Source organism: Cyprinodon tularosa, unplaced genomic scaffold (genome assembly GCF_016077235.1).
Source record: "Cyprinodon tularosa strain WSP-4 unplaced genomic scaffold, ASM1607723v1 ctg559, whole genome shotgun sequence".
NCBI classification, from domain to species: domain Eukaryota; kingdom Metazoa; phylum Chordata; class Actinopteri; order Cyprinodontiformes; family Cyprinodontidae; genus Cyprinodon; species Cyprinodon tularosa.
This window is the reverse complement of record NW_024039295.1, coordinates 231,432-255,539: the sequence shown is the minus strand read 5'-3', so window position 1 is coordinate 255,539 and position 24,108 is coordinate 231,432. Positions and strand designations below refer to the sequence as shown.

The 24,108-nt window shown below is 38.2% G+C and overlaps 2 protein-coding genes across 4 annotated transcripts; one reads left to right on the top strand and one right to left on the bottom strand.

Moving 5' to 3' along the window:
* Positions 1-1,084: 1,084 nt before the first annotated feature.
* Positions 1,085-13,333, top strand: eif3c (eukaryotic translation initiation factor 3, subunit C). Its single transcript, XM_038305431.1, has 23 exons — positions 1,085-1,240; positions 5,247-5,364; positions 5,439-5,504; positions 5,584-5,773; positions 5,857-5,982; positions 6,068-6,119; positions 6,354-6,475; positions 6,550-6,683; positions 6,782-6,932; positions 7,015-7,118; positions 8,052-8,193; positions 8,302-8,427; positions 8,554-8,647; positions 8,744-8,931; positions 9,028-9,252; positions 9,347-9,538; positions 10,804-10,975; positions 11,060-11,219; positions 11,307-11,372; positions 11,833-11,920; positions 12,436-12,601; positions 12,816-12,857; positions 13,000-13,333. The coding sequence occupies exons 2-23, from the start codon at positions 5,267-5,269 to the stop codon at positions 13,077-13,079; spliced, it is 2,784 nt and encodes a 927-aa protein (XP_038161359.1). The 5' UTR covers positions 1,085-1,240; positions 5,247-5,266; the 3' UTR covers positions 13,080-13,333.
* A 283-nt stretch (positions 13,334-13,616) lies between these two features.
* On the bottom strand, positions 13,617-21,027 carry prodh2 (proline dehydrogenase 2). Of its 3 annotated transcripts, none has more exons than XM_038305433.1 (11): positions 20,892-21,027; positions 20,200-20,471; positions 19,871-20,061; positions 17,895-18,021; positions 17,505-17,576; positions 17,127-17,207; positions 16,730-16,873; positions 16,458-16,624; positions 15,580-15,690; positions 14,725-14,813; positions 13,617-14,408 (listed from the first exon to the last, which is right to left on the bottom strand). In XM_038305433.1, exons 2-11 carry the CDS (start codon positions 20,428-20,430, stop codon positions 14,233-14,235), a joined length of 1,389 nt encoding a protein of 462 aa, XP_038161361.1. In that variant the 5' UTR covers positions 20,431-20,471; positions 20,892-21,027; the 3' UTR covers positions 13,617-14,232. The 3 variants fall into 3 exon arrangements, with proteins under 3 accessions (XP_038161361.1, XP_038161362.1, XP_038161360.1); XM_038305434.1 differs by having other exon boundaries at positions 20,868-21,006; XM_038305432.1 differs by having other exon boundaries at positions 20,200-20,589; positions 20,892-21,003.
* Positions 21,028-24,108: the final 3,081 nt, after the last annotated feature.

Here is a 24,108-nt window from a genome sequence, read left to right as displayed (position 1 = left end):
AATGTTTCCTTTTCTTGTGTTTGTGTCTGCAGTAAAATACCTCACTAGTCACTGCTCTCACCCTCTGGTTTAAAGGGAAACTGCTTGTTCCACCAAATATCCCTATCTCACAATGTTAGAGAATCTTTTAGAAATTCCTGTATCCAGATTATGATCTGCTTCGTCAAATTGTAATTGATTGTTCCTTGGCATGAGGGACACCTCTAATCAAAATTTTGCTATCCTGGACTCGGACAAACACAAACTCTCCTAAAAATATCTGAAAAGGGCTGCGTCTGTCCTAGGCTGCACTATGGACTCAGTGGAGGAAGTGGATGAGAGGAGGATGCTGTCCAAGCTTACATCTGTCATAGACAACACCTTCCACCCTCTGCACCAGACTGTAGAGAAGCTGAGGAGCTCCTTAACGAAAGACTTTTACACCCTGTTTGTAAATATGAGAGCTACTGCAGACCTGCTGCAACCAGACTCTACAATGTGACACAACTGCAATAACTTGTGCAATGTATAGTGTGCAATTTAACATTTGATGCCCTGTTCAATAACGTGTTTCTTTACATTTGAAACCCAGTGCAATAAATATAAATATCCATCTAGATAAATATCCATGTAAACACCCTGTGCAATAACCCTTTATAAAAATGCTACAAGAAAGAAAAAAAAAAAGCTGTCATATGTGGGCACACTGTATATACTGTATAAATCCCATGCACCTTTCTCTTCCTTTGGCATATTCTTCTCCATTGACCACGAGAGCTGGTGTAAGAGTAAATTTCTCCACTGTGAGATCAAAGTCAATCAATGAATCAATATAATCTTGGCAGAGGTAAAACAAAATAAGAGGAATTAAGTTCTGGTTTTATCTGTGCCAAGCACCACGTGTGATTAAAATACAAGCAGGACTACATATATACAGGATTATACTTCCAAAATCCTATTGCTTTCTTTTTTAATTTACAAAAGTCAGACATAAAAGGTAACAAAAGTAATTGTCCTGCTGCTGCATTTAAACGAGAAAATATAAGATTCTACCACCAGGTGGCAGCATAACCCAGAACCCTGCTGTTGCTCCAGCACCATCCCTATGCTATGTTGATCTACAGTGCGCTTCCTTTCCCTGGCACGCGCAACCGGCGAGCTTGTCGCACACGTTTTCCGTTGCACCATATCTGCAAATCTGGATTTTTCTAACATCTCAGCGACAGCAAAACACACGAAAATACTGTTTTCAGAAGTATAGGTAAGTTTGTAATGAACGCAACAACAATCGAAGATTTAGACGTTTACTATAAGCCTGTTGATACAGGAAAATCAGTAGGCCTGACGCCCTCTTAGTAGCTCATGCTAGCATTAGCTCGATGGCCGCGCCATACTAACATCGAGTTTTAGCCTCCCCCAAAATATGTCATAGTTTGCTACTTTTTGGTACCTTCTTAGTTTGTCAGATGCTGTGAAAAAAAAGTCCCACATAAGTGGAATAATAATATAGTTGGGTAACGTTTTTACTTCTCGTGTTGACGTGTACTTTAAGGCTTCTAGCATTTAAGCCCGGTTTGCTAACGGTGCTACCGCCTCGCCTGGTAACCCGCTTTATTCATGGTTTAACATTTAAGTCCTGTTCTAATGTCACATTATTAAAAAAGGTGAAAGTTATGGGTCACCTCATAAAATATTTATTTATTGAAATATGCTTCAGCAAGAAAGTCAGTTTGGAATATTGAAACACCTTTCTATGTTCATAACATAAGCACTTTGTGTTTTATCAATATTCATTTATATTTTATCGCAATTGGACAATCAAGGATATCAGCTGCTTTTCATTTTTAGCAAATAAATAAATAAAGCCAGGTGAGAAATAAAAACTAACTTTTTGAAATGTCCAATGTAATATTTTTTCAGGATATTGACATGTTTTTCCACAGTAGGAACCAGATTAAGACTAATATGTAGATCTGTCTTTGAAAATACATATTTTTAGGTTTTTTTTTTCTTGCCTTAATCCCAAATTAAAAAGGAAGTAATTTTGATGTGGCTAAAAATCTTTTATTTGTATTTGAAATCTCTTGTCTTTTATTTTATTTTTCCATCCTTAATATGCACTCCTTTACAGATCATAGTTTTGTGTACTTTTTATAATAGGAGTCATTCATATTATTATTTTGTTGTTTTTCCAAACAAAGCATTCAAATAGAACTGTTCAAGTTGCATGTCACTCTAACCTTCCCTAATTCATCATCAAAAATGGTTGGTGTGCTTATAAATCTTAACAAAAACTACCCCAAGATACTATTGTTTAGGAAGGTCAATATTTAGGAAGGTCAATTTTCAAATAAAAATGTGTTTTTTATTTTATTTTTTTACTATAACAGTTTGTTGTAGCTATATATTATGGACATAATGTGTCCGTAACTTATGGGGTGACTTTCCATAAAATAGATAAGGTAACATTTCGTTAAAGAGCTTTTGTGTTATGATGATATTGTTTAAAATCCTGGGTATTTTTTGTTTTGTTTTTCTCACTCTTGGGAGTCCGACAAAACAATTTCTTACATTTTAATAAGCTTTTTTTATATTGCAGTATTAGCTCTCAGACACTAGTGCAGGGGTATTAAACCATTATAATCCGAAAGGAGGACATTTTGCCCTTATTAAAGTTGTTCAAAGCTGGAAATATTGAAGATTTGTTGACTGTTTATGGCCTTTAAAAAACACAACTTATCATCTTTGTTAGATATCCAATACAGAAAATCTATTTTCATTTTTAAAGATCAACACTTTATTTTTGTTTTTAAGCTTTAAATTTAGGAAAAATCTAATATCTCAAAAAGATTAAGCATGGATTTTTTTTTTTCATAGGATCTCATTTGATGTAAATTTAAAATACCGTAAATCCTCTAATATAGGCCGGGGCCTTTATTTCACTCAGGTGCATCTTGGTCCAGGCCATTATTGGAAGGAGGCCAGAATTAGAGGCAGGCCTCTATTTCTATTTTATCAAAACAGACGACCAGTGGAAGGAATAAAAACCAGATTTTGTGTATCTTTAAACCTATAAAATACCAGGTTCATTTATTGAAAAAGTACAGTTACCATAACGGTATACAGAACATTATTCAGACATCTTCCAGCAGCTGCTATTTTTCTGCACAGCAATACAAAAAAAGACACAGAATGGATTCTTGGCCAAACAAAGTTAAAAAAAAAAAATTAATGGAAACTGTTCTGCCATCACAGCCGGTCATAAAAACCAAACAATCCGGCCTCCTGTCTGCGCTAAGGATGGGGCTTACCATGCTAACGGCTTGGATTGGTTAGCAAACACTGCCCCCCTGTGGTACTTGCATGTTACTATCACAGGTTGCTGAGGACTGCCCAGGAACATCGTTGGTTCCAATTATAGCCCCGGCCTGTATTAGCGTCTGGCCATTATTTACCCCCGCCGACAGCAAAACCGGCCATTATTAGAGACCCGGCTGCTAATGGAATACAGGCCAATATTAGAGGATTTACGGTACACATAAATTCCAATCTAAGAACAAGAAAAGTAAATCTAACAATATGCCTGACAGACATTGGTGAGGGCATAATTGACATCTAGGAAGGCAGCTGATAATCTTGCTAGATGTGAGAGATTCATGCTGCAAACTAACTGCAGAGAATTGAGGATCTATTGTCAAAAAACTGAAAAGGCAGCCGGTTAGGAATCTGAGTGTTGTCTAGGATCTTACTGCCGCTGCTGTGTTTAATTTAGTATGTGTGATTGGAGTACTCGTTTTGGTTATTACACCTGGATTTTAAAATGGCTGCATTGATGTAAATAACTTTTGGGATATTTGTATTTATGTTGCACATTATGTGGTTATATTGTATGGCATTTATGGCTAAATATCTGGGTAAGGCGCAATATTGTGGTACATTTTGGTAACAGTTAAGAAAATTTATGCTTACGATTCCAACTAAATTTCATAAAACTGTCATAGATATAGGGGAACTTCAGGTGTGTTTTGATTATTATGTGTTCACTAACTGTTCTAAGAGTCTTTCTTTCCTAAGGTTTTTACTTGACTGTTGTTCAGAAGAATAATCACAAAGAGGGAAATAAAAACAAATAAAGGAAAAAGACTTCCGCTCTGTCTGAGTAAACCCAGCTACACTCTTTTAGCCCCCTGTAAGGGGGGCTAAAAGTGAACTCTGGTGTGTTTTCTCTCCTGGTGTTTTTGGTTTGTATTAGGGCTAAAACAGTTAATTGGATTGATCAATTATTGAAATATAAACTAATTTAATAATTGGCTAATCATTAACTGGGGAAAAGGGATTGTAAAACATGCCTTTAGCTGACAGAGCAATGCACTTAAGAGCAATACTTTTATCAAATTGTTAGAAAAAAAGACAAACATTTTACATTTAAGAAAAATGTTCTCGTCTGTCAATATGCTCTATCCAGAACTCCTCAAGTAGAAAAGTTTTAGTTTCCCCCTGGTTTAATTTTGTAAAAAAATCTTCTTTAAGTAACCTTTCACTATCCCATTATTAATTGATTAATTGAAAAAATAATCGACAAATTAACCGATTCGCAAAATAAACAGTTGCAGCCCTAGTTTGTATTTATATGATCACATCAATCCAACCAGGCAGACCTAATAATAATAATTGAACTTTATTGATATCACATTGGAGAAATTTACCTCTGCATTTAACCCATCCCCTTGGTTAGCAGTGGGCTGCCATCATGGGGCGCCTGGGTAGCAGTTTGGGGTTAGGGTTCTTGCTCAGGGAGCCAGAGTGGAGTCTGTGTCAGTGGGGCTTGAACCCAGAACTTCGGGATTCCAAGCTCTATGCCCTAACCACTAATCCACCACTCCCCCTAACAATAATCATTAACAAATGTACACAAACAATTTGTTAGTAATATTAGTGACTCAGTGCAGATCTAAACAAACTCAAGAGCGGTTTGTGTATCTTATGAGTTTATACTGCAGTCTTGGACCAAACTGGTTCCCAAAGCCATACATGAGTTGGTTTATTGGAAGAAGGAAAACAAGCTAATAAAGAATTAAGTTTTCTTTTATATGAAAAATAACTTTAAACGCATCTTATAAGCACAGGGTGTGCTTAATCATCTGCTGATATTCACAGGATTTTTTCTCATTCTTCCTGGACTCTATGCATTAGCAATTTTAATTGGTATGTATTGACGTGGCGATCATTCACCTGATGTCGTGGATGTCTTATTTGGATCATTTCAGATTGGCGGCTCCCATAAGCGATGTCTCGTTTTTTTGCCACCGGGTCTGACAGCGAGTCAGAGGAGTCCTCATCCGGCGATGAGATCACCTCCAAAGCCCCGGGGACCACCATAAAGCAGTCAGTGATTATTTCCACCAAAGCCTACATTATTGCTCCTCGTAATGTCTCACAGATTAATTATGTTTTCTCAGGTCGTTGCTTCTTAGCGATGATGAAGAGGATACTAAAAGAGTGGTGCGTAGCGCCAAGGACAAAAGGTAAGGGGGCGTCCCTTTAAACAGAATTCCTGCTGTTGTCCTTCAGGTTTGTCATAAATTACTTGCATTCATGTTTTAGGTTTGAAGAGCTGACCAATCTTATAAAGACCATTCGTAACGCCATGAAGATCCGTGACATGGCCAAATGTCTGGAGGAGTTTGAACAGTTATGTCGAGCCTTCCTGAAAAGTAAGAACATTGTGGATAAAGAAGGGGTCCCTCAGTTCTACATCCGCCTTCTGGCTGACCTGGAGGACTATCTAAACCAGGTAGGGGGGTTAGGCTTTATACTAGGTAGCTAAATTTAGATTTTCTTTATTTCAAATGATGAATCTTTTTTTCTTCCTTAAAGCTCTGGGAGGACAAAGAGGGCAAGAAGAAGATGAACAAAAACAACGCAAAGGCGCTGAGCACCCTGCGTCAGAAGATCCGCAAATACAACCGAGATTTTGAAACCGAGATAGCTTCTTATAAGGAGGTACGTTTGGAAGGAGACCAATAATATTTAGGATTAAAAAAACAAATGAAACAAAGATTAAAAAATGACGATTTTTGTTTTTTAGAACCCACAGGAGTCTGCAGATGAAGAAGAGGAGAAGGAGCAGGAGGACTCTGGTATGATTTGAGATTATAAAGCTGGAGGTTATCCATCATATTGGAATGCAGGTCTATACCGTAAAACTGAAAGCCAAGCAGTTCAGTTCAGTCAAGCAGCAGGTCAATTTATGATAATCTTCCTTGCAAGTGTCCTGTTCTGTGAGACTACTGTGTAATTGGCAAAGATTTAAGCATTTTAATCCTCAAACGTTGCAAAAAAAAATTTCAAAACTGTTGTTTTTGTTCCAAAAGGCTCGTCATCTGAAAGCGACGATGATGCAGGGGAAGAGGTGTCAGCCAAGTCCTTCCTAAAGAAAAAGCCTGAAGGCGCTTCAGAAGCGAGCAAGTTCCTGAAGACGGCGAAGGGTTCTGGGGTAAGACGTCTGGCCGTGTTCAGGTTGGTTCTGATAGAGGGATGATATACAAACGGTTGCTTTCCATTCAACAGGATGAGTCCTCTTCGAGTGATGAAGATGATGATGATGACGAGGACTGGGGTGGAGACTCTGAGGAAAGCGGCAGTGAGAGCTCAGATGATGAGGAAGGGAAGAGCAAGTCTTTGGCCACAGCTTTCCTCAAGAAGTAAGTCTAGTTGCAGACGGAGTGATCTTGCTGCAGCGCTCGAAGCTGGATTAAAAAAAGGAAAAATGGTCATTTACATGAAGGATTACTGTCCTCAGGGTGTCCAGCACTGACAAATCCGGCATCAAGAAGGCTGAGAAGAGGAAGAAGCAAAAAAAAGAGCGAGCTGGGGAGCTTCAGGAGGGCGAAGGGGTCGAGGATGGTGAAGGACCCTGGGAGAAGGTTAAAGGAGGTGTCCCTCTGGTCAAGGTAACGCAAGAGAGTGTTGCACTGCAAAAAAGCAGGAACAAGTTGGAAATAACGCTGCGTTCTGATGTTGCTCGTCCAACAGGAGAAGCCCAAGATGTTCGCCAAAGGAACTGAGATCAACGTACCAGTAGTGGTGAAGAAGCTCAATGAAATCCTGCAAGCCAGGGGCAAAAAGGGTACAGACAGGTGAGAGGTTTACAGTTAAATAAAGCAAACGCTTAGATTAATGCTGGGAAATTATTTGCGACATTATTGCAATTTAGTAAAACCCTCGTTTAGGGCTGGGCGATATAGAAAAAAAGCTTATCGATAAAAAAAAATGTATATTGATCGATATCGATAATTATTGAAAAGATTTGAAACCATATTTTATGTGCAGCTCTGCCTGGACTTTTTATAATATTGCTAAATTATTTAATTTTAATAAAAAACACAAACACAGACTTCGAATTAAATCTTTATTTACAGAATTGTTTTAAAGAAAAATAACTTAAGAGACCTGGGTTATGTTATTAAATATTGACAAAGAATAAACTAAAGTTACCAGAAAAGTGACCAAAATAAATATAACAAATAAATTGTTGTTTTAAAACACCGTCACCATAGGAACAGAAATTGCTCATTTGTGACTGAAGTAGCAGTTGTTATTTTCTCTGCAAAAAATGTGAGAGAATACAAACAATCATTCTCTGGGAAGTTGATGTTCAACTGCTTTAGTTATAGAAGGAAGATCCTGTGACTGAAAATGCGGTGCTTTTCCTGCTCCAACATGCTTTTGTTTTTTCCCTCGTTGAGGAAAGCACATTCGGATGTTTTCAGAATGCTTTCCTGATTTCAGCGTTTAGTGGAGATCCCTCAGGGGTCCGGGCCTTTCTTCAACTCAGTATAACTGCAGGAATGACAGAGTTTATATGTTTGCAAAGACAGAAGAGAATGCCTGCAATTATTCTGTTAGGAATCAGAATCATACTTGCTATAGTTTATCTGGTAGTTTGATTATTTTTTGTTTTTACAGCAAAAGTCTAGTGTGGTTCATATTGATGTTAGTCTGAACATGGATGAAGGACAACTGACCGCCATGTTTCAGTCCTTTAAAACCAGCATTATTTCCTCTTACAGGGCTGCTCAGATTGAGCTGCTCCACGCCCTGGCGGCCATCGCTGCTGAGAATAACTTGGGCCAAGGGATCATGGTTAAGATCAAGTTCAATATAATCGCCTCTCTGTATGATTACAACCCCAACCTGGCAGCCTTCATGAAGGTGAGAGCTTTGCTTTCTCTATGGCCTTACCGTTGCTGATTCATTTAGGGCTCTTGTAATCCTGGGTTTGAAAATGTGTTTTTGTGTTGCTGTGGGGTCTATGTTTAGGCCGACATGTGGAAGAAGTGCTTGGATTGTATTGACGAGCTGCTGGACATTCTGTTTGAGCACAACAACATCTTCATCGGGGAGAACATCGTTGAGGACAGCGAGAATCTGATCATCTCAGACCAGGTGAGCCATCTTCCTTAAACATTTGGTAAATATTTTCTTGCAGTGTGTTTTATTGGTGGTTTAACTTCAGATTGAAAGATGATTAAAATTAAAGTTAAAGTGAATCTTTCTGTGTGCGTTGGGCAGCCTTTCAGGGTGCGAGGATGCGTTCTGACCCTGGTAGAGAGGATGGATGAAGAGTTTACCAAGATAATGCAGAACACTGACCCTCATTCTCAAGGTACAGAGACCCTGACCAGTTCAGTTGTTTATAAAGATCACTGAAGCAAAGTAGAACTTAATGAATGTCTTTGTTGTTCTGGTTTGGCTCATGCAGAGTATGTGGATAACCTGAAAGACGAAGGTCGAGTTTGTGGCATCATTGACCGGCTTCTCTCTTACTTGGAGAACAAAGGCAGCACTGAGGAGATCTGCCGTGTCTACCTGCGAAGAATCATGCACACCTACTACAAGTTCGACTATAAGGCCCACCGCCGCAGCTTAGGCCTTCAGGGAGAAACCAAGGTGAGAGCAGCTGATGTGAGAGGAAGAGCTGCAGAAAGGGAAGCTACTTCCTCTGACCAGAATGGGTTCAATAAAAGGTTGTCCTGGTCTGTTTAGTCAGAGCAGGACCAGGAGGAGAGCGAGGCAGAGGACAGCGCCGTCATCATGGACCGTCTTTGCAAGTTCATCTACGCCAAGGATCGCACAGACCGCATCCGTACCTGCGCCATCCTCTGCCACATCTACCACCACGCTCTCCATTCACGCTGGTACCAGGCCCGCGACCTGATGCTCATGAGTCACCTGCAGGACAACATCCAGCACGCCGATCCACCAGTGCAGGTCGGTTAGTTCAGGGCTACACCACAACAAGCCAACCCCTGTAGCTCAAATAGGAACAGCAGTAATCAGCTTTCTGCTTTTTGTTCCTTTAAAGATCCTCTACAACAGAACCATGGTCCAGCTCGGCATCTGTGCCTTCAGACAGGGCATGATTAAAGACGCCCACAACGCTCTCTTAGACATCCAGTCATCAGGCCGCGCCAAGGAACTCCTGGGTCAGGGACTGCTGATGAGGAACATGCAGGAAAGGAATGCAGAGCAGGAGAAGATCGAAAAGAGGCGACAGGTAAGTCCTCCTGTGGCAGCAAACCAATCTCTGTTCCACAGGGCTAATTTAGTCTAATCTGTATTTGTGATGAAGGGAAACTAAACATCTGTTTTAGAACGGGCCTGCACCCAAACTATAACATTTCAGGTTTTATGTCAGTAAAATATGGTGGCCAACAGGTGCAAATGTGAAGTAAACAACAAAATGAGCTACACAAACATGAGTGATGCACACATTGACGCAAATAAAAACCTAATGTTACAGAAACAAAAAGACGGCGGCATGTTTACATCTGTTTACAGCTCGTTTCTTTTTTTGTTTGCTGCATTTTTTGTTTTGTTTGATGCTAAGTTCTGGAGTTTGCATCATGCAAGGTTTTGCAGCTGATTTAGTCTTTTTTTATTGTGCATTTGCCCTCGTCAATCACCGTAGTATGTTGAAAACCAATCATGCATGAGCAGGTGCTGTTCTTTCATATTAAAATCCCATGAAGATGAAATGCATAGAAATTCTTATAGGCTGACTAAATCAAAATACTAACATTAAGCAATTATTAGGGTTGAAAATTTAGAATTTATGAAGTCCAACCAACTTTCATTTACCAAACTTATGAAGTTTGTATTTTCTGAATCCATTTCAGGAAGATTGCAAGTCTAAATATCTTCCAAAAAAAATAACACTAACAGAAAAGCAAAAGTTAAAGATTCAAGGGGAAAGAAACCCGTTTCCACTTGAATTCCTTTAAATCTTTTGTTTTTTTTTTAAAGGTTTAAAATGAACAGTAAAAAGGCCAGAGGTGGAGTAAACGGACCCAGGGTCGGCCATCAACTGAACCCTCTGTATATGATGCCCCTGCTCTACCACTGATCCACGCCTTGCTCCTACTTTTACTCTTGATAAAACACAAAAACATTCATTCCTGAAAACTAAATAAATAAAACTAAATAAAGGCATCAAATTTCAACAGCCACTTCTTTACAAGCCTGTTTGACAAGTCTTAAGTGTTTGTAGGTTTTGATGTAGAACTGATCTCGGTCAGAAAGTAATATAGAGCGTAAAGTTGAGCTGTTTTAAGGTCATCTTGTATAAAGTGTGTGATGCTATTTGTATAGCAATAAAAGTAAACTAGAAAACCATATATAAAATTTCCAGGAATGTAGAAAAACCAGAGTTATAAAGAAAAGAAAATTATTATGAACAGGAAAAGTTGGAGACACTTTGAATTATAGAATAAACTGGCCTGTTCTTAGGTTAAATTTAATGATTACATTTTTTGGTTGTAGGTCCCATTCCACATGCACATCAACCTGGAGCTACTGGAGTGCGTCTACCTGGTGTCGGCCATGCTGCTGGAAATCCCCTACATGGCTGCTCATGAGTTTGACGCCCGCCGCAGGATGATCAGCAAGCAGTTCCATCATCAGCTCAGAGTAGGAGAGAGGCAGCCGCTGCTGGGTACGAACTCAAAAACTCTAAACTCTGAATCAGATTCATCTGACAAACAGAAGATTAATGTTTCCTTCTTTTTTTAACCCCCAGGACCCCCAGAGAGCATGAGGGAACATGTGGTAGCAGCTAGCAAGGCCATGAAGATGGGCGACTGGCGCACCTGCCACTCATTCATCATCAATGAGAAGATGAACAGCAAAGTTTGGGACCTGTTTCCTGAAACGCAGCGAGTACGCGAGATGCTCGTCAGGTAATGTTTGCTCCTACCTGTATGTATAGTGAATTGGTCAGTGTGGTTTTTAATGCATCTGTTAACGTTAAATTGATCTTTTTACAGGAAAATCCAGGAGGAGTCCCTGAGAACGTATCTGTTCACCTACAGCAGTGTGTACGACTCCATCAGGTAAACAGCAAACAGCATTACAAAGTTTATCGATACAAGTTTGGTGGATTTATGAGTTTTTTTTAATGATCAACTCTCTTGATACTAAAGCTGCTCATATCATTTCATGCAAAATGATTGTTTTCGGTAGGATTCAGCGTTTAATTCATGCAACAGTCTCTGTCTGTCAATGGAAATATTTGACCAGTTAAAATAATTTCAACGGTAACACCCGATTCATGTTTTTAGTTCCTGATATTTTCACTATCAGTTTTGAATCTAAAACATCTGGACCAATAATAACTGATATCGTCATATTTAATCAAAGGGTTGCAGCTAAGTTTTTTTTTTGTTACCGATATCTTACAGCTGCACTCCAAACTCAAGGTTTTTTTAATGAATAACTCAGATTTACTTGATACTTAATCATAAGTGATTTTAATCTCTTAATTATTCTCTTTTTTTTCTCTGTGATCTGCAGCATGGAGACATTGTCCGAGATGTTTGAGCTGGAGATCCCAACAGTTCATAGTATTATCAGCAAGATGATCATCAATGAGGAGCTGATGGTGAGCTTTTAGTCTCCATACACTGATTTCCATTGGGTCCTTAAAATCCTACAAGGTTCAAGACCATGAAAGTTTTAAAAAAGCAGTATGATAGCATAAGCTGTCATTTTTGAAACAGGGTCCCTGAGTGGAGGAAATAAGAAAACACCAGTTTCATGTTTCAGTGTGAACATGTGAGCCACATCTTGTTAGTAACGATGAAGCTGTAGCTTTGCTTCCCTCTGTAACCCACTTTTACAGTGTCTTTCCTGTCCTGCAGAATCTAATTAAAATATCCCAGCTGTCATGCTTACATGAAACCTTCTAGTCCAGCCATGCTATGCTTCTGTCCATGTAAACATAACTATGCCACTATCAGTGGCAGAATGTAAATGCTGCTGCACATGGTCCTTGAATTTGATGTTAAAGGTGTGAGAACCTCGTACATTAGCACAACAAATACATCTTGGTGTATAACCATTAATTATTGAGGGGACTAACAGCCCTTTTTTTCCTGCATCATTCTATCTCAACAGGCGTCTCTTGACCAGCCCACACAGACGGTGGTGATGCACCGCACCGAACCCACCTCCCTGCAGAACATGGCTCTGCAGCTGGCAGAGAAACTGGGCAGCTTGGTGGAGAACAACGAGCGCATCTTCGACCTCAAACAGGGCGTCTACGGAGGCTACTTTAACAGAGGTCAGCTGGGGTTACATAAGCAAAGTTGATTTGTTGCTCTGTGTTATTGATCAATGAAATTAGAAGGATTTCCTGTAGCAGATGTCAGTTATCTGGAAAGACCAGCTGTCCTTCTAGATGGAAGAGTTCTCTACTGAATGAAGCTATTAAAGCACTGTGAAGTATTTAGAATAAGAATAACCTGAACTTGAATCCTGTTCTTTTGGGTTTACAGATCAGAAAGGTGGATATCAGCAGAAGCAGCCATACCAGAGAGGTTTGTTAAACAATTTATCAGCTACTTGTTCTGCATTCATTCTCATACATGAAATTACAATTCCCCTGTGAATGAAGCAGTTTATATTCACTGTTTTAATGTTTAAATGTGCTTATTTTTTATTCAATTTCTGTGGCAACAGATCAGAAAGGCGGCTACCAGCAGAAGCAGGGCGGCTACCAGCGAGGAGGCTACAGGAATCAAAACCAAAGCAACTACTGAACTTAGGAATAAGAATTTGTATTTCACTTCTTGGAGTTTTTTCATTCCATAAAGCCCACAACAACCGGAGTTTGGCCACATCCTGAAACCTAGCCTCTTCCACAGATTTGAAGTGTTACAGTCTGCTTTATGTACCAATTTTATGTACCATGATTTTCACCTTTAGCGAAAGCAGTCAGCTGGATTCCAACATGGCAAATATTATTTACTTTAAAAACCAGAAATAATAAAAATAAATAAAAAACAGAAATAAACATTTTGTTTAGTTTTTTTTTTATTATCAGTAAGGCAAAAACAATCTGGTGTTGAATCTTCACAATCAACCACACTTAGAAGCATGATTTACAACTCTACAATGCAGTTCTTTTTCTTTTTTTTAGAAACTGAAAACTTTAAATAATATAAAAAAAAAAATCTTAAGCTTCGCAATACATTTATAAACTGGTATAAGGTAAAGGCTCAAGTATTCGAGTTAAAGGGCATATACCATTTGGATTTTTTGGATTATATTGTGACTCAGCAGTTCTTTTCCATATTTATAATTAAGCAAATTGTAAAAAAAAAAAAAAAACGAGAGTAATAAACCTTAAACTCACACATGGATGCAAAACAATACGACCATCTGGGACTAAAGTCGTAGTTTCCACCTCAAGTTAATTTTTCTAATGCAAAAAATTATGATTTACTTCCAATTTTTAGTCATGTAGTAGCTAGACAATTAGCTTCCAGCATATCTAAAGATTTAAATGCTTTATATTGAGCCCATCATGTCTAAGCATTCGGCAGAGAAATTTCTCTGTGAGACGCTTCTTGAATCCATAATTCACAGAAAGGACCCACTTTTCACTTTCAGCTGGGGGGATTTAGTCCCATTTCAACTTGTTTCTACAGAATCTCAACAAGATCCAGATCTGGGCTTTGATTAGGCCAGGATTTGTTGCAGGATCAAGTTCTGCCTCAGCTTTCGATCATCTGTCTTTTATCTTAGTCCTTTAAGTTAAGCCCATGCAGCCTGCTCCTATAGTCCTTACACCATTGGTAAAACTACTGCTTGCATGTCTTTGGGTCCAGATTGTTACCAAGTCTAAGCAGCATTCATACCAGCTTTCTCCTGGTCCTCCATGTCTTTAGTCTCTGCGTTTATCAATTTGTTTTATTGGCGCCCCCTCAGCCTCATCCGGTATCTGAGCTCCTGCCTCAGCAGGTCTCTTTCTTTGCGAATGCCCTGTAACACGGTGCGGTTCTCCTGGGCCCGGCGCACCAGGTAGGGCAGAGTGTCATCCACTGAGCCATACGGCACCGACTTATAAACAGGATAGCCTTCCTTAGCTGGGCAAAAGAGGAAACAAAATAGCCAAAACATGAAAGACATCAGATATTGTCCCTGCAGATGAAGGTTAAGCAAGAAGATTTACAGTGTATGTTATTGTGCTGCAATGGAGAAATCCTGCGGAATGACTGGACTCCATGTTTTAGATGCTCCCCTGCATTAAATAAAGGCTGCTGCAGCCCTTAATAACATGCTGAGTAGGTGAGCCAATCATGAATAAGGTTTTTTGGCGGAAGGACGCATCTGAAACACGCCAAATCCCAAGGACCACAGCTGTAATGTTTGCAAAAAATGCTGTAGTAGAGCTTATCTCACCCAGTGTGAGGGAGACATGATCACACATTCCCAGCAGCTGGCCGAAACACACCGAGCCTCCATCTTTGTCTATCCCCAGCTCCTCCATCCTAGTGTACAGATATTACAAAGAAATTAGATGAAATTTAAAAGTTATTTATCACTTGTCGTCTTCAGCCAATAAATATTTCTGTCCTGAACAGACATATTAAGATTATATGACAGCCTTTGTGTTCCAGCAAAACAATGATGAGACAAAACCGACTAAAAATATTTGATCAAATCCTTTGACTTAAAAATGCTCTTTATGGTAAGTAATAAATTGGGAAATCCTGGCTGAATGACACAGTTCCTTAATTTCAAGGACAAAAAGAACTTTTCCTTTAAAGCTTCTGGGTGAAAATAGGGATTATCTATCTTAAAATATCAGATCTAGTTTTTAATCAATAGACGAGTTTAACTTGTTCTTTTAAAATGACACATTTAAGCAACTCTAACTATCCACTATGGCATCTTGAAGACATGGCATGTCTTATTTCCAGCTTTTAATTGGTTAATAAGAGAAACAGAACCTTCCTTTAATGGCTGCTTGTTCCTTTTAGGGTTTAAATCAATATTTTTTATCTTTACATGTCCTTACCACAGTCTGTTCCTCTTGGCTTTTAGTTAGATTGTTCAAAGCATATGACATCAGGTGCACATTATGAAGGCATCATTATTATGCATCTTGAAAGAGATGAAATTGCTAAAAAGGTAATTGAAGAAGAGAAGTCAGCTGTTCCTCTGAATGGAAAATGGTTTGCATATGGAGGACGTTTTAAAACTTATAGTGTACATGCCCATTAACCCTCTCAGAAGGTGTTTTCATGCTCTGACCTTTCAGCAGCTCGTCTCACAGACTCCTCATTGTGAGTGGCCACGATGATCCTGTAGCGGTCAGGTTTCTGTGATATAGCTTCCAGCATCACATCCAGGCAGCCATTGTAACTGTTTTCACAAGAAGCAATGATAAAGTTTATATTCTGCTGTAAAAGTTTTTTTTTCTGATTAATAAAAAGGTATGACTTCTAAATAGACTAAATTTAAGCTTAATGTAGAAATGAAGAAAAGCAGGCTTCTACACCAGAACCACATTCATGCAGTCATACCTGACACACTGCAAAACAATGCAATAAAAGTTGCTGTTTTTTTCTTTAAAAAAAAGTGTGCATTTTACCTTATTTAGCTGGTGAGTCAATTTGCCAATGAAATAAGATGACCTTTGTTTAAAATAAGATACTTATGCTATTTTAGAGGCATAATATCTAAGTATCTTATTTCAAGGCCAAACTTACTTATTCTATTGGCAGATCACCTTGTTAACCTGCTTAAATTAAGCACAGAAATACTTATTTTAAGACATTTTAACTTATTTTTTATCTGTTTTTGCAGGGCATATGCACATTTAAACAGAACATAAGTTGGGTATAAGTGTAGCAGGAGAGAAAGCTGAAACACAAGCCCAAAATAATTTGGAGTGCAAATTTTGGCCCATCACTCTTTTTTTTTTTTTCTTAAAAAAAACTGTGAGGACTAGTAAGTTTCATATTTAGCTAATGATAACTGATAGTTAGACAATGCTACAGCAGATTGTTAATGCATGTCATATAAAAACTTACCAATTACTGCATTGAGATGATTGACATACTAAGAGTGAAATACTGTCATTTAATATATTATGCAGCTCTTTATTTAATTGTCAGGTTAGTTTCAACCTCTTATTGGTCTCCTCCCAGCTGGGATGTATGGGGTCTACCCGGCCCTCCTTCTCAGCCAGCTTTCGTTCCTTGTCCATGTAGGCTCCTCGTACCAGTTTGACCCCCAGACAGAAGCCCTCAGTCTGTGACAGATGCAGAGCCTCTAACAGCAGAGACCTGGACTCCTAATGGACACATCAGACCCGCCTATTAATCACCATCGCTGAGTGTAAACAGTAGAAAGGTTCAGACGTTGTAGAGCTTATTGAACCATAGGTAATGACAGCTGCCTTTAGATAACACTGATAGGTGTTCCAGATCCAAGCACCATCTTTGTTAAACTTCTTCATCAGTGCCATGGTGATGAGAGTGAGAGCTGGGTTCATGTAGGTGTACTCTGCATCAACCAGCACTCTGACTTTGTTCACACTCGCCTGGAAATAAAAGATTTTAAACTATAAATGATCAAAAGCAGTGCATATTTATTAAAAAAAAAGGTTATTATTGGAAGCTGAAAATTACAAATTTGCTTCTGTGTAATTATCCATCCATACAGGCATGTTGCTATTTTTCACGGCATGGTTTTTGTACATTACTAGGAGAATGACTAAGCAAAAGAAGAAAATAAAACTCCTGGGAGATGTACCATACCAAAAACACAAATGGATAACACTGCTAAAGGGTTACCTCTGCTATTTTGTTCAGTCTCCGCAGACCACACAGGAAATGACCCGCCTCCTTTTCCTCTAATCCAGGAAATGTTATCATCTGAAAATGGTAAAAACCGTTAAATCATCAGTTAATTTATAAATAAATCCTAGACTCTACAAACCAGGGGTTCCCAAGTCCAGTCCTTCAACCATCCTTCAACTTTTAGATGCGTCCGCTCTTCAACACCTCTGAATCTAAGGGCTTAATCCCTCCACATGTCGTACCAGAGGCCTGTTAATGAGCCACTCAGTAGATTCAGGTGTGCTGAAGACGAGATGCATCTAAAAGTTGAAGGAAGACTGGATTTGGACACCCTGGACATAAACTACATCACTGAGTGGATTGCTGGCTTACTTTTCCATCCAATGCTCGGACAAGGAGGCTCAGATCGAATGGTTGACGTGCAAGCAGGGTTGCTAGTTTGACCTTTGACACAATCAGCATAGTCTCATCAGAAAGACAGAAATGGATCAACATGACAGACACAGAGAGAGAAAGGGGCAACAAGTAGGTCACAAATCAGCAAAAACATCTTTATGTAGGTGTTGACAATGCAAACAGTAAAATGTGCCTTCTTATCTTTTTTCCCTCCATATAGGTGCAGACTTTCAAGGCTTTTTACTGGTACTACAATATAGTGAGTATATGCATCCCCCAAAATACTATGTATATAATTTGTATGCAAAGAAAGAGAGAAAATTGGTATGATTTTTTTTTTTTTGTCTTTAGAGGACAGATCCTTACACACAGCTCGGGGCTGAGCAGAGCCGTGATCTTCAGCTGCATCATGGGGTCTTTGCTCCAAGCGTTGCTGTGGGACATTCGCACACATTCCAGCATGGCTTCCATGTTGTCGTCGTATCTCTTTTCTCTGGTGGGGAGGACGCTTTTTTAGAACTGCAAGATCCAACATACATCCACAGACTAAAGATAACGAACAGTAGTGTGTGTTTGCTTGTTTATATCATCCATTAAGGATCTCTTCTGGAATATCCAACAACCATTTGAGGACAGCACTCCTTATGAGGACCAAAGAGTGGTTCTATAGAGGCAGACCTCTTTTAAGGTGTGCTATTAGGATTAAATGCATGATGTTAACTATACTCTGGTTGAGTTTTACTTTACTTTAATGGCTACATGTGAATAAGAGTCGGGAGTTCTAACTTCAATGAAACATGTTTGGGAATCAAAGCAGGAGCTGCAGCTCTGCATTTCTCATCTATGAACAATATCATAAACCTTATGGATAAAGTTTCCAGATGAGTTAAAGTTGCTATTGTGAACACAGGACTCCATCTACAAATTAGACGTCACAGACTGTAAAAATAAATGGACTTTTGACAAAATTCTTGTAATGGTTAGGGTGTATATAAGGGCTGCAACTACTGATTATGTTGCAAATCGATTAATCTGTTCATTACTTTTTCGATTAAAAATCTTATAATCAAAGGATCCTTAAAGAAAATTTTATTACTAAATTAAACCAGGTGAGACTTAAACTTTTTCACTTGAGGAGTTCTGGATAGAGCATATTGAAAGTTGAAAACATTTTTTATCTTAAATGCAAAATGTTTTTATATTTTTATACAATTTTGATATAATTACTGCTGTAATGGGGTTGCTCTTTCAGCTAAAAGCTCCACTTAACGACTAACCGATTACTAAATTAGTTGACGATTATTTCAATAATCGATTATTCTGATCAATCCAATTGTTTCAGCCCTAGTGTTTATGCCTTCACTGTTTATATGGCAGTGGAAATCAATTCTTAAATGAGCAGAAATAGAAAATGACTCAATCAAGTATGGATTACTGCTACAGAATTTCACAAAATATTGCATTTTTCATCCCTCTGAAAAAAAATACTTTTAATAATATATATTGTGTTTTTGAAGGGTTGATGAGATCAGAAGAGGAACAAGAATCAAGCTGATCAACTGGCTGTAGTGAATAATATGAAGGGCATACTCTTGTCGACAGATGGATTTATTTTTTGTTACACTGAGCTCATCATTGGAGTAATCAGATGGAGTTTTGATCCTGGCTTGTATATTCATGCCTCCTTTTTTGCATCCTCCCATTCCTACATTGTTTTTCCCATGAGAGGCCTTCTATGATATAGTCATTAATGGTCTATTGATTTTCTATTGATTTTATGTATAAAGCAAACAGGCGTAGGTAGAATTTTAGTAATTATATTACTGTTTTTCTTATACTCTTTTTTTACTATATACACTCTTTTTATATTGTCTGTTGTATTTTTATATTTAATGGCATCTTGCTTTAATTCTGCCCTTCATACGTTTCATAAGTTACTGGAACCAGAATTTCCCTGAAGGATAAAAGAAAGAGCTAAATAAAGTTGAGTCTAAGTCTGTCTGCTTATAAAGTGAAAGAAACATGAAATAGTGTTTGTCTAAAGAACTCCAAAATGATCTTTTATGTGCAACAAGCATACTGTGACACACCAACTCCACTTAGGAAAAACATGGTGGTGGCAGTGTCATGCTGTGTTCAGGCAAAATCCTTAAAAGGGAAATAAGAAAAGAAAAAAATATCCTCATCTTTGCCATGTCGCAGCTATGCACCACTTAATTGTGGTCTGTAAATAAATCCTGATGAATATATTGAATTGTAAATAAAATATCAGAAATTATAAAATGGAAAGGTTTGAAGCACATAGATACTTTTATAAAGCACTGCAGGAATTAAAGACTTACCCAGTGCTTTCTCCGAGGTCTTCTTCTATAGGAACAGCCAACATGGGCCTCAGTCCTAGCAAGCTGATCTTCCCCATGGACTGGGAGATCTCCTTCTCGTTTTCTCCAGCCACAAACTGGGCGTATACAGTTGGCCGCAGCAGTAAAGAGAACCCCGTCCTCCCCAGGAGGATCCGTGCTCCTGTCATCATCTGAAATGGACAAGACAAATTTGGGATGAAGAGATGGAAAAACAGCAATGGCGCATAATTATTGCTGATGTAAAGACTGAGTTTATGACAGTTCATTGCAGCATTAGAGACAGTCTGCTCAATTAATTCTGGTCCCACCTTTCCACAGTTGTTGACCAGCACTGGGAAGGAGCACAGACGGAAGACACCAAGAGCACGGAGAAGCTCCCCCAGGCTCTTCACCCTGAAGGCACTGGGATCCTCAAAGGTCAGGCTTGCTGGGAGAAGCTCCGGCTGCTTGACCGCCGCAGTCCTGGTGGCGGCAGTACCAAGAAGCCTCATAGAAAAGAGGTGAGGGAGCGACGGGCGGAGATTAGAGCACAGCATCATGCCAAGGGCAGAACAGATGGGATCAGGTCGATCAGATTGTGCTGAGATGAGAGGTTATGGAAATGTTGAACGTCTTTGGAGCGTGTAAATTAGCATTGGCAGTGTTAGTTATAGCAATCCTCAGTATCAAAGAGCTTTTTTTTCTCTAAAGCTGACAACCTATAGGAAAAAAACAAAAGCATCTGTAGATGTGATCAGTGAATAAATAAATACTGACATTTTAAAGACCTGATGACAAAATCAACATGAGAGAGATAAACGACATTAAAAAAAACATTAATTTCTTTTCTTTTCTTTTTTAGCAGCTATTTAATTACAATATTTCAGCAAAGATTTAGCTCTGACCAACTGACTGCTGAGAAAAAGTATCCTAATAATCTACATTAAAATACAAAACTTCAAGTGCAAGGAAAATGAAAAATAAAACAAACACTAACCAGACAAATAAAAAAAAGTTTTACCCTCCGTTCCTTAAATGCCACTCAGAGCGCCTCAGTGATGAAAAAAGGTAGCTGCTGTTTGAGGGTCCGAATGCAGGACTTATGGGTTAATAAGTGACTGTTGGGAAAGTTGAGTAAACATCAGGCTGACCCTTAGCATCGCCTCGTAGAGCTTCCCTCAGTTTGGAATCCACCAACAAGGGTTGTGCATAAATATGAAGCATGTGTTAATATATTCCAGTGTTTAAGCCTCAGAAATGTTCTACACCTGGAGATTATAAAAGCTGTGTAATAAAATGGTAGCTTTAAATGAATGCTAATACAGTAGGTAACTGTTTATTGCTTAACATAAAAAAAAAATATGAATGAATCCTTCATTTCACATTTTATAAAAGGGCTTTAAAAGTCTGATTTTTTTTTAAAGTAAATGTTTAATGTTTAATTAGTATATACAATGCACATACACAGAATAAAAGTATTTGCCATCATTCATGAACAATTTGCAAATAGGAAAATACTATAGCATTAACAGACATGTACTTGTAATTCAGACTTGATGTAAAATTTTGAAATTATATGGAATATGTTAAAAGAATAATAAAGTCATCAATACATGTATATTACATGAACATCATCAATTTAGCACTTTTGGCACTTCAGTATTATTATGCTACATTCATTTTGTTGTGATAGATTTGTATAATATGTTGACTTCATAATGACTATGTAATGTGATGTGCCTATTTTTTTATTATAAGTAAAATTAATCTAATTATGCTATGAAACAGCCAGTGTGTGTCAAAGTGATGAATTTATCTTTATTTTAAGTCTTATGTCCCCCCTGACAATGAGAACATAATCTTTGTTCAAAGTTGTAGCGCACATGTTGTTTACATTGCGACCGGTCTAACTAGGGAGTACCAAAATGGTGGCCAGTGGCTTCACTTCAACCCCGTACTACCAACGGGCATTCAGCAATCCAGTGGATAAATAGAGATCAGTGGGTTTTGCCCGGATTGGCTTTTCTAAAATGGTCTTTTCCTGATTTATAGAAATCCAACCATTTGATCTTCTCTTATTCTCATTACACAATATTTCAAGTGGTTAATCCTGAAATTGATCCATCAGAGATTTATATTGTTTGATATTCATTAACATAACTTTATTTTATTCTCTATATAAAAAACAAAAAAATTTAAATCATCAAGATATATGGACTATTTAAACCTGGACTTTATTTTTTTACCATTAACAGGGAATAAAAAAAACAGCTTTGGGAAATGGTGTATCAGGTATGATGGGTGGGGGTGTGGGATTGATTTTTCCATAATTTTTTGACCTTTTCCTGAAGATATGTGTATGTTAGTGATCTTTGCTGAAGACATTTATTCTGTTTCTCAGAACTACTCATCTCATATCTCATACATTCATCCATTTTCTGTCACATTTATCCCTGCTGGGGTTGCGAGGGGTGCTGGGGCCTATCTCCAGCTGTCTAGGCGGGGTTGGGGGGAGGTGCACCCTGGACATGTCCCCAGTCCCGTCTCATAGATAAGAGGAATATTTCCATTTCATGTTTGCTGTGATGTAAATCTTATAGTAGAGATGAATATTTGACCTGAAATGTTTTATTCTTCCTTGTAAAATAAGCAAAGCTGGAAATATTGCCCAACCTGACAGTTTTTATAGGTGAGTTTGGATCAATTTAGGACTGTGGGACACATCATGTGCAGCTAAGCCAGACCTTTCTGGTTTGTTTCTGCTACGTCTGTTTATTCTTGACGTCAAAGATTTGCACAGTCTGAGCTACAGGAAAGCAACACGACAAACAAGTTGACCCTGGAGAGCCTGTGGCTGTTGCTCACGGTGATGTGTTCATATGCAGCCAGGTGTTTCCCCTCTGAAGTCTTCTCACACGTTTAGTTTTATTATTAACTTTTTGACCCCCAAAAATATACTGTGCAAAAATAGACAGAGTTTGATTTCTCAGAATGGCATACTTGAAACAGAAAATAAAAAATAAGTTAAGGAATAACCATTCCCTTGGGGAGCAGTGGGCTGCCATTGTGCGGTGCCCGGCAAGCAGTGGTTAAGGGTCTTTGCTCAGGGAGCCAGAGTGGCAGTCTGTGGGAGTGGAGCTCGAACTCAGAGCCTCAGGATTCCAAGCTCTATGTCCTAACCACTAGGCCACCACTTAATAATATAGATTGAAAAAAAGTCCTGCATATGCAGCTAAATTAGTTTAGTTCTTAATTCAATGAATTTAGGTTGTAAAATAGCATTAAAGTTGAAATATACCTTGAGACATAATCAACATGTTCATTTTAAATTCAAACATGGGGGGATAAACTGGGAATATCAGAATCAGATCCATCACCTGTTATGTTTCCCAGTCCCCTGTCTTCATCCATATGTCACTATCAGTGTTTTTCTGTATACAAACTTTGCTCTAACTGGACAGATTACCTGCCCATTCTTTATTTTCCCTCTGTTTTTTTTATTTTTTATTTTTATTTAGTTATTGTTTTTGCAGCTGTTATGTTGCGTCTTTAATATCTATAGAAACAACAAGTCAGTTTTGAGAAAGCTAGGAGTAGAAAGTGCTGATATGTATTTTCAAATGTAGAGTTAAAGTGAAAAGTCCTCAGAAAAATAAATTCTTTTGTAAGATACAGATGCTGAAAAACAAAACTTTTTAGGTACTGTAACAAAGTATTAATACTTAGTTACTTGACACCTGTGAATATTACTACAGAGAGGACAGCAATGCTAATTTACAGGAGGTCACTTGGGCAAAGGTTAAAAAACCTGGAACGGATTTCCAGCTGGGAGCGGTATAGAGGATAGACACCTAATAATTTAACTCTAAGAATGGCTGCAAGAGAGATATGTTTCAGCAATAAGAATTTTTATAAAAAATAATTACTAATGGTTTAAACAGACTTTAATTCACTATGTGTTCCCATTTATCTTATCTTTAACATGCTTTTGATTTTTATTAAATTATTATTCAGCTATTTGACCACATTTTGCAAAGATTTTTCGTTTATTTATGGTTGAGTTCCTGATATTGCCCCACCTCAGTCCATAAATAAGCATTTGAACTGATAATTACCTGCCTAATAATATTTTATATAAATGTATACTAATGTATAATAATAATTTCCTTTAGGGAATAATAAAATATTTTTAACTGAACTGAATTAAGATTTAAGGATATGGCTTGATTTAAAACATA

Excerpts from the sequence above, each read along its gene's own strand:
- prodh2 (XM_038305433.1), bottom strand. The coding sequence starts at position 20,430 with ATGATGCTGTGCTCTAATCTCCGCCCGTCGCTCCCTCACCTCTTTTCT. Across the intron at positions 17,577-17,894 it reads TGCTCAGCCCCGAGCTGTGT|GTCAAACTAGCAACCCTGCT; the intron begins GTAAGGATCTGT and ends ATTGTGTCAAAG. Across the intron at positions 15,691-16,457 it reads TGGGAGGAGACCAATAAGAG|TTACAATGGCTGCCTGGATG; the intron begins GTTGAAACTAAC and ends TTGTGAAAACAG.
- eif3c (XM_038305431.1), top strand. The coding sequence starts at position 5,267 with ATGTCTCGTTTTTTTGCCACCGGGTCTGACAGCGAGTCAGAGGAGTCC. Across the intron at positions 8,428-8,553 it reads ATCTGATCATCTCAGACCAG|CCTTTCAGGGTGCGAGGATG; the intron begins GTGAGCCATCTT and ends TGCGTTGGGCAG. Across the intron at positions 8,932-9,027 it reads GCCTTCAGGGAGAAACCAAG|TCAGAGCAGGACCAGGAGGA; the intron begins GTGAGAGCAGCT and ends TGGTCTGTTTAG.